This window comes from Musca vetustissima, unplaced genomic scaffold (assembly GCF_032173495.1).
Source record: "Musca vetustissima isolate MV318-11 ecotype Yass unplaced genomic scaffold, APGP_CSIRO_Mvet_v1 utg258381, whole genome shotgun sequence".
NCBI classification, from domain to species: Eukaryota; Metazoa; Arthropoda; class Insecta; order Diptera; family Muscidae; genus Musca; species Musca vetustissima.
The window spans coordinates 4449-14714 of record NW_026873220.1 but is presented as its reverse complement, the minus strand read 5'-3'; the positions used below and the strand labels follow the sequence as shown (position 1 = coordinate 14714).

The 10266-nt window shown below is 36.1% G+C and overlaps 1 protein-coding gene across 1 annotated transcript; it reads right to left on the bottom strand.

Annotated features, from left to right (window-relative positions):
* Nucleotides 1-8499: 8499 nt before the first annotated feature.
* Nucleotides 8500-9674, bottom strand: LOC133323389 (nucleoside hydrolase-like). The gene is made up of 5 exons (XM_061532323.1): nucleotides 9669-9674; nucleotides 9496-9615; nucleotides 9130-9256; nucleotides 8922-9064; nucleotides 8500-8856 (listed from the first exon to the last, which is right to left on the bottom strand). The coding sequence occupies exons 1-5, from the start codon at nucleotides 9672-9674 to the stop codon at nucleotides 8500-8502; spliced, it is 753 nt and encodes a 250-aa protein (XP_061388307.1).
* Between the last annotated feature and the right edge of the window lie 592 nt (nucleotides 9675-10266).

Genomic DNA, 10266 nt, shown 5'->3' with positions numbered 1-10266 from the left:
GACCAAAGACCACAAGACCACTAGAGGCGTGAATTTTTTAAAGAATATTTTTTCAACGACCAAAGACCACAAGACCACTAGAGGCGTGAATTTTTTAAAGAATATTTTTGAGGAACTATTAAAAGGCGTGAATTTTTTAAAAAATTTTTTTGAGGGACTATTAAAAAGCGTGGAGTTATTGAAACCAGTGAATTTTTTTAAAGATTTTTGTTTTTTGATGTACTATTAAAAGGCGTGGATTTTTTAAAGATTTTTTTGAGGGATTATTTAAAGTCGTGGAGTTATTGAAACCAGTGAATTTTTTAATGAATATTTTTTCAGCGACTTTTTCTCTTTTTTCTATTTTTTCAGTAACGATACCCAATCAACACCCACACCTCGCATAACGGGTTCACGACAATCCCTTACCGTCTACCTACCCGTCCCCGAACATGTCTACGCCCTGTTGCCCACCAAGCAGACGGTAAATTTCAAAGTAACCCCGGTATTCTTTAATATCGGTATCAATGAAAAAGCCACTCTGGCTGAAGCTATGAATCGTACCCGAGAACAACATCGTTCAAATTGGGATAATTATGTACGGCTGAAACAATATTATACCCGATTTCGTAAATTACCATTGGCCATACCGGAAACACCCAGTAAACATGAACCACATATGCCAGCCCCACAAATATTGGCGAACCTCTTAAATTTCCTCGAAGATCAACTGAAGGCGAACGTATCGAAAAATGTGAAAATTTTACATTTAGTTGAGGATGCATGCCGCCTGATGTCCGGCTTACGGTTTACCTCATGTAAAAGTGCCAAAGATAGAACTGGAATGGCTGTAACACTGGAACAGTGTCGTGTCCTTGTGCAGGAATTCCAATTGCCAGCCAAAAATGTACCACAAATTTTGAATACAATGCGCAGCGAGGGCTGTCGCATGGATAATGTTTTCAAGAGTATTGATAAGCGTAAATATGCATTCAATTTGCCGCAAGTGTTGAGTCTGCCGGTGATGTATAGGCCACCGGTGGGTGCTTATGGTAAAGCGGAGACATAAAGGAAGATGAAAACAAATATGGAAAAAGAAAACTTCGGAAAAAATATAAAATTAAATTTAAATATTTATTGTTAACAAAAACAAATGCGATAATTTATAGAATTATTGTAGTGGAGTTCGGGTGGTGAGAATGGAGAGGAATGGAAATTCAATATTTGTAGCAAAAAAATAATTTTGGATTAGAATGAAGTAAACGGATTACTCATCTGCCAAATACGAAAAATCTCAGTTAATTTCATAACTCTCAATTGTCTCTCCACCTGAATCTTAGTAATTACGCTTAAATCATATGAAACGATTTCAAAACATACACACACACATACTTACATAAGTGTAATGTAATAGCAATCACAATGTACTTCAGTTTACAAAAGCGGGTGATAACTTTTTTTCTTTGAAACATTACAATGGGTCATCTTGTCAACGAAGAATTTTCAAAACGAGGTTTATAAAAATATTTCCTCGTTTTTTTGTAAGAGACCTATCGAAATGTTTAGTTTATTTTCTATTAGTTTGAAATTACTTTTGTAAAATAAATTTATTTATTTATTATTATTATTGTTAACTATTTTTTAATTTATTCAGTTGAAAACAATTTTTTTTTTAATTAAGAAAAAATATATTCGTTCTTTTTGTTAAAAGATCGAGCAAATGTTGTGCCAAATATATATGTATTATTTAATAACAATTTAAAACAAAAATAAATAATGTTTTTAAACAAATGCATTAATAAAGAACATAACCTTAAAATGAAATAAACAAAAATATGGAAATTGCAACCAATGATAAACGTTATTGTTTCACTGTTTTAAGTAATTAATGGAGTAATTTCCAATTCCACTATGGATTTTTAAAGAATATTTTCACCCAAGGACCACAAGAAGTAGGCGTGGATTTTTTAAAGAATATTTTCACCCAAGGACCACAAGAAGCAGGCGTGGATTTTTTAAAGAATATTTTCATCCAAGGACCACAAGAAGCAGGCGTGGATTTTTTTTAAAGAATATTTTCATCCAAGGACCACAAGAAGCAGGCGTGGATTTTTTTTTAAGAATATTTTCATCCAAGGACCACAAGAAGCAGGCGTGGATTTTTTTTTAAGAATATTTTCATCCAAGGACCGAAAAGTCGTCGCTACTGCTGCTGCTCACTTTATACCTGCTTGTCGAATACCCGAAGTAAGACCTAACTTCCCAGCAGAAGCAACGGTATTGGCTAATGAGCGTGATGAGCTCCGTCGTACTTCAAGAACTTACCCTTGAAGTCAACAGACTAGTATGCGAGCACACAGAGGAAAAAGTGGCTAGACCACCTGAAGCAATGCATCATTGCCACCGGAACAAGTAAATTGTGGGCAACGTTAAGTTACTCTCGAATCCTGGAAGGAATGATTACGTCGTTAAAGACAGCCGCCCTATATTTAACGACGTAACTGTGACAGATCCGAAGAGGTGCGTGAGTTATTTTAACCGGCAATTCATAGAGCAACCCGAGAGTGACAGGGCGAAAAGGAGTGTGCTACGTCGCATAAGGGCACTCCGAGCTGAGGAGGAATGACCACCACAATTTACGAAGGAGGACGTTGCAGATGTCATCAATAACGCTAAGTCATCCAAAGCTTTGGGCCCGGACGGAATATCCATGGTAATGGTTAAGCAGCTGGATGAACCCGGAGTTGAGTACTTAACATCAGCCCTCAACTTGTCGTTAACCAACCACATAATTCCTGAAGCCTGGAAAATAGGCAGGTTGGTCCCGCTACTGAAGCCTGGCAAGAATGCCAGCAGGGGTGAATCGTAAAGGCCGATTTCATTCCTGTCAAAGACACTTGAGGCGCTACTCCTCCCATCATTGAGAAGCAGTTTTCCAGTTGCTCAACACCAACATGGATTCCGTAAGATGCACAGCACAATAACAGCATTACACGCCATTTTCACACATATTAGCAGAGGACTCCGCCCGAACAGGCCGTCCAACCGAACAGTTATGGTGGCACTTGACCTATCGAAGGCCTTCAATACCGTCAACCATACCAAGCTGTTCTAAGATGTAAAGAAGACAAATCTCCGACCGTGTTTGAAACGTTGGATAATCAACAATATGTGTGGACGCCTGTCACATGTGTAATTCAGAAACAGGAAGTCTAAACCCCGTAGAGTAAAACAGGAAGTTCCCCAGGGAGAGGTGATATCTCCGGAACTGTTCAACCTCTATCTTTCTGATATTCCACAACCACCGGATGGCATAGAGCTCGTAATGTATGCGGATGATTGTCGGATCGGCGTCGAATCCCATTATTGATGATATATGTGGGAGGCTAAACGTCTTCCATCTGAGGAATATGAAAATATCCGCCACCAAATCAACAGCCACACTGTTCACCACGTGGACGGCTGAAATGAAGCTCCCACTGAACATAATGGTCGATGGAGAATTGATTCCGACCACTAACTACCCCAAGATGTTGAGAGTAACGTTCGACAGCCTTTTCAAGTCATCTGCGCAATCCACTGCTTTATGCGATAAGCTGAGAAGTAAGAACAAGGTCCTCATGTCGCTAGCCGGCAGTGCATGGGGCGCTGACAAAGAAACCTTGTTGACCTCATATAAAGCAATAGGCCGGTCAGTGATAAGCTATGCGGCGCCAGTGTGGTTCGCGAATGTTAGTGATACGCAGTGGAAGAATATCCAGACCTGCCAGAACGCTGCCCTGAGAACTGCAACAGGGTGTCTCCTCATGACTCCTGTGGACCATTTTCATGAGGAGACGAAGATCTTACCTGTCCATCGTCACAATTATATATTATCGATGCAGTACTTGCTTGGGTGATATCGTCGGGAACATCCCTGCCATAGTCTTATGGACGTCCGACGAGATCTTCATGATCTAGAGAGAGAGAGGTTCAAAGGTACAAGCGTGAACCCCAAGACCAAGAAGCCTATCGAGCAGGTCTGAATGATATTCACACGGACGCAACCGCTCAGGTAGTAGAGCAATATCGCGTGAATACCACAATTGGAGACCACCCCCCATCCATCGCAGCAGAGGAGAAGCAGCTGCCAAGGCAAACACGAGTAGTCTTAGCTCAACTAAGATCAGGATGATCCAACCGCCTCAGTTCATATTGGGCAAGAATTGACGACACGTTGCACCTCTTCAACTGCCAGCTAAGCCGACTCACCTATCGCCAAATTCGCTTTGGACGCAACCCATTCAAGTTGCAATTTTCTTGAATTTGGAGTTGTAGGAAGCAGAACCAGTCGATGAGTGACACACTACATGTATTCTGTTGCTACAACAACAACAATAACATTTTCAATCGAAACATTTGTATCTGAAACAAATGCATTTGACACAATGTATCTACGGTTTGTATCTGTTAGGGTTGAATGAGTATCTCGTAGATACTATTTGGTATACAGAAACTTTCTCTAGCAACATGTTTATGCGGATATATGTTGCAGATACATGTTTATGTTGATTTAATGTTGCAGATACTTTGAATACAGTTGACCGTAGACAATGTAGCCAAGAAGAACAGTGGTTTGGATACACTGAAATGCAAAAAGGGTTGATTCATCTAAGGAATACTTTTGAAGGGAACATAAAAAAAGTTGGAAATTTTTTTAAGTGGTTGGTAAACTCAACCAAACCGAACTATCTATACCCCGACACTGACTAGACGATACTAACTCTTTATGGTTTGCCGGTCGGTCCGACATTCGGTATATGCGAGTTTATGGTACCTGGCTGAGTGGTTTCAGATTATTTGCATTTTTGCCCTTTTTTGTTTTCGGCTATTTCGAAGAGAGGCATAAGAAAATCTCTTTTGGTAGTACAATTTCGCTTTGTGGCTATTAACCCTAAACAATATCAACATACTCGGCTTATTTGAAACATATTTTTAGGAGGATCCCAATAACCGTAGATTATTTGAAGAATATTTTTAGAGGACCTCAGTATGCGTGGATTTCTTAGAGAATACTTTTAGGAGTGCTATCAATAAGCGTTGATTTTTTAAAGAATATTTTTAGGAGAACCTCAGGAACATAAGAGTGGATTTTTTAAAAAATATTTTTAGGAGAACCTCAGGAACATAAGCGTGGATTTTTTAAAGAATATTTTTAGGAGGACCTTAGGGACATAGGCGTGGATTTTTTAAAGTATATTTTTAGGAGGACCTTAGGGACATAGGCGTGGATTTTTTAAAGAATATTTTTAGGAGGACCTCAGTAAGCGTGGATTTTTTAAAGAATATTTTTAGGAGGACCACAGTAAGCGTGGATTTTTTAAAGAATATTTTTAGGAGGACCTTAGGGACATAGGCGTGGATTTTTTAAAGAATATTTTTAGGAGGACCTCAGTAAGCGTGGATTTTTTAAAGAATATTGTTAGGAGGACCTCAGTAAGCGTGGATTTTTTAAAGAATATTTTTAACAGGACCTTATGAAGCGTGGATTTTTTAAAGAATATTTTTAGGAGGACCTAAGGAACATAAGCGTGGATTTTTTCAAAGAATAGTTTTAGGAGGACCTCAGTAAGCGTGGATTTTTAAAGAATATTTTTAGGAGGAACTTAAGAAGCGTGGATTTTTTTAAAGAATATTTTTAGGAGGACATTAGGTACATGGATTTTTAAAGAATATTTTTAGGAGGACATTAGGTACATGGATTTTTTAAAGAATATTTTTAGGAGGACATTAGGTACATGGATTTTTAAAGAATATTTTTAGGAGGACATTAGGTACATGGATTTATTAAAGAATATTTTTAGGAGGGCTATCACAGGCGTGGATTTATTAAACAATTTTTTAGGAGGGCTATCACAGGCGTGGATTTATTAAAGAATATTTTTAGGAGGACATTAGGAACATGGATTTTTAAAGAATATTTTTAGGAGGAACTTAAGAAGCGTGGATTTTTTAAAGAATATTTTTAAGAGGACATTAGGAACATGGATTTTTTAAAGAATATTTTTGGGAGGAACTCAGGAACATAAGCGTGGATTTTTTAAAGAATATTTTTGGGAGGAACTCAGGAACATAAGCGTGGATTTTTTAATGAATATTTTTGGGAGGAACTCAGGAACATAAGCGTGGATTTTTTAAAGAATATTTTTGGGAGGAACTCAGGAACATAAGCGTGGATTTTTTAAAGAATATTTTTAGGAGGAACTCAGGAACATAAGCGTAGATTTTTTAAAGAATATTTTTAGGAGGAACTCAGGAACATAAGCGTGGATTTTTTAAAGAATATTTTTAGGAGGAACTCAGGAACATAAGCGTGGATTTTTTAAAGAATATTTTTAGGAGGAACTCAGGAACATAAGCGTGGATTTTTTAAAGAATATTTTTAGGAGGAACTCAGGAACATAAGCGTGGATTTTTTAAAGAATATTTTTAGGAGGAACTCAGGAACATAAGCGTGGATTTTTTAAAGAATATTTTTAGGAGGAACTCAGGAACATAAGCGTGGATTTTTTAAAGAATATTTTTAGGAGGAACTCAGGAACATAAGCGTGGATTTTTTAAAGAATATTTTTAGGAGGAACTCAGGAACATAAGCGTGGATTTTTTAAAGAATATTTTTAGGAGGAACTCAGGAACATAAGCGTGGATTTTTTAAAGAATATTTTTAGGAGGAACTCAGGAACATAAGCGTGGATTTTTTAAAGAATATTTTTAGGAGGAACTCAGGAACATAAGCGTGGATGTTTTAAAGAATATTTTTAGGAGGAACTCAGGAACATAAGCGTGGATTTTTTAAAGAATATTTTTAGGAGGAACTCAGGAACATAAGCGTGGATTTTTTAAAGAATATTTTTAGGAGGAACTCAGGAACATAAGCGTGGATTTTTTAAAGAATATTTTTAGGAGGAACTCAGGAACATAAGCGTGGATTTTTTAAAGAATATTTTTAGGAGGAACTCAGGAACATAAGCGTGGATTTTTTAAAGAATATTTTTAGGAGGAACTCAGGAACATAAGCGTGGATTTTTTAAAGAATATTTTTAGGAGGAACTCAGGAACATAAGCGTGGATTTTTTAAAGAATATTTTTAGGAGGAACTCAGGAACATAAGCGTGGATTTTTTAAAGAATATTTTTAGGAGGAACTCAGGAACATAAGCGTGGATTTTTTAAAGAATATTTTTAGGAGGAACTCAGGAACATAAGCGTGGATTTTTTAAAGAATATTTTTAGGAGGAACTCAGGAACATAAGCGTGGATTTTTTAAAGAATATTTTTAGGAGGAACTCAGGAACATAAGCGTGGATTTTTTAAAGAATATTTTTAGGAGGAACTCAGGAACATAAGCGTGGATTTTTTAAAGAATATTTTTAGGAGGAACTCAGGAACATAAGCGTGGATTTTTTAAAGAATATTTTTAGGAGGAACTCAGGAACATAAGCGTGGATTTTTTAAAGAATATTTTTAGGAGGAACTCAGGAACATAAGCGTGGATTTTTTAAAGAATATTTTTAGGAGGAACTCAGGAACATAAGCGTGGATTTTTTAAAGAATATTTTTAGGAGGAACTCAGGAACATAAGCGTGGATTTTTTAAAGAATATTTTTAGGAGGAACTCAGGAACATAAGCGTGGATTTTTTAAATAATATTTTTAGGAGTAACTCAGTAACATAAGCGTGGATTTTTTAAAGAATATTTTTAGGAGTAACTCAGTAACATAAGCGTGGATTTTTTAAAGAATATTTTTAGGAGGAACTCAGGAACATAAGCGTGGATTTTTTAAAGAATATTTTTAGGAGGAACTCAGAAACATAAGCGTGGATTTTTTAAAGTATATTTTTAGGAGGACATTAGGAACATAAGCGTGGATTTTTTAAAGTATATTTTTAGGAGGACATTAGGAACATAAGCGTGGATTTTTTAAAGTATATTTTTAGGAGGACATTAGGAACATAAGCGTGGATTTTTTAAAGTATATTTTTAGGAGGACATTAGGAACATAAGCGTGGATTTTTTAAAGTATATTTTTAGGAGGACATTAGGAACATAAGCGCGGATTTTTTAAAGTATATTTTTAGGAGGACATTAGGAACATAAGCGTGGATTTTTTAAAGTATATTTTTAGGAGGACATTAGGAACATAAGCGTGGATTTTTTAAAGTATATTTTTAGGAGGACCATCGACAAACTTGGATTTTTAAAAAATAATTTTAGGAGGACCATCGACAAACTTGGATTTTTAAAAAATAATTTTAGGAGGACCATCGACAAACTTCGATTTTTAAAAAATAATTTTAGGAGGACCATCGACAAACTTGGATTTTTAAAAAATAATTTTAGGAGGACCATCGACAAACTTGGATTTTTAAAAAATAATTTTAGGAGGACCACCAATCAGCTTTGATTTTTAAAAAATATTTTTAGGAGGACCACCAATAGGCTTCAATTTTTAAAGAATATTTTTAGGAATATTTTTCATCTTTAATCACATAATATTTTTTCCATCCCCTCATCTCCCAATAGACCTGCAGTCCAGGCCACAATTTGTCTATAATTATCTGTATGAACCGACATAATCACACATGCATTGCCCGCATCCATTCGCTTGTGGTCAAGGACCATTTGGCCACGGGTATGTTGTCCCGTCAACTCCACAGTGGCATGATATAAACGGCTCCTAGTGATTATGAGTTCCGGAAATAGAAAGGCTGCAACCAAGACCGCATCACAAATAATCCATTTCGCATAACCCAAGGGACGTAATAAGGAATTCTCTACAGTGTTCATTAAATGCATGACTTTTGAATCGACCTTGGATAGCACTTCAAAACGCCAATCCTAGGAAGAGAGATCAAAGGGAACTGGTTATTTTTAATTCTACATAAAATATCCTATTTTTTTACAGCATCATAATTCATATCACCATCAATACAGGTCTCCCAGGGCACCACCATCATTGGTTTGGTGAAACTTTCAAAGACAATGTGGGCAGCCTCTGGATCCAGGCGAAAATTGAATTCCGCACTTTTCGTTACATTTCCCTTGCCTTGGAAATAAAGTAGTAAATTTTAGTCTTTTGAATTTATATTTGAGGATTTTTTAAAGTGTTACCTCTGTAATTCCCACCCATTATATAGATATTCCGCACCTTGTCCAAAAACTGTTTTCCGTACATATTAATGCAAACAGCAAAATTGGTTAGGGGCCCAACCAATATGAAATCGATTTTATTTGGATGCTGAAAAAATTTCATTAAAAAACATAGATTTTTCGGAAGCGTCGTACTAAGCGATTATGGAATATTTTTTCTTTCTAAGACGTGGATTTTTTTTAAATATTTTTTAAGGACCTTAGACCCTAGAGAATAGGTCTTGAGGGACATCCTCAATATTTTTTATGGAACAAAAAATAAGCCGGATTTTTAAAGAAGATTTCGTGTCGGTAATATTTACCTTACAAACCTTTTACCTTACAAACCTGGACCTTTGTCACATACGGTAAATTTGCAACATCTCCAAAACCATCTAGACCATGAAAATGTCTATGTTCGAAGTTAGGTGGTATTATGGAATGGTCACAACCTCTATAGACTGGTATCTGAAATAAAATCAGAGATTAGTAAGGCACCAAATTAATTCCCGTCAACTTACATCCATTCGATCGATTGCATCCAAAACCCTCAGAGCATTTTTCACACCATTATCCACCCCGCACACAAGTGACACCAAGTATCTTAAAAGGCTTCACTGCACCATTAACTCTCCTCCCCTTGAGAGCCAAATCGTTCAGCAACTTATCTGCCTTGATTAACATTATCAAGGCCCAGGCATCATCGTTACCGATATCACAATCAAATATCACATAATTGTCTTCCATTTTTTTTGCTTTTCGAATTTTAAAAAGAAAATTAATAAAAATTTAGCTACGTTTCTCCAACTTCGACTAATTGACAACTGGTAACAGCGAAATCTAATTATGCCATCTAATATTTTAACAGTGAAGCTGCTGGTAGGCTTGTCTGGCATTGTTTACAATTTAGAAAACATAAAGATTAAAATTAAATGTTTATTATCATCATATTATAATTATCATAACTAGTATTATGGTGGTAGTAGAAAAAAAGGCTGAATATTATATGTAAAAACAGTGTTGAACAAAAATATGGGGACACTGAAATTAATACCTCCTAAAAATATTCTTTAAGAAATCTTCGCTTATGTTCCTAAGACCCTCCTAAAAATATTCTTT

Excerpts from the sequence above, each read along its gene's own strand:
- LOC133323389 (XM_061532323.1), bottom strand. Across the intron at positions 9,257-9,495 it reads CGTATGTGACAAAGGTCCAG|CATCCAAATAAAATCGATTT; the intron begins GTTTGTAAGGTA and ends AAATTTTTTCAG. Across the intron at positions 9,065-9,129 it reads AATGGGTGGGAATTACAGAG|GCAAGGGAAATGTAACGAAA; the intron begins GTAACACTTTAA and ends TTTATTTCCAAG.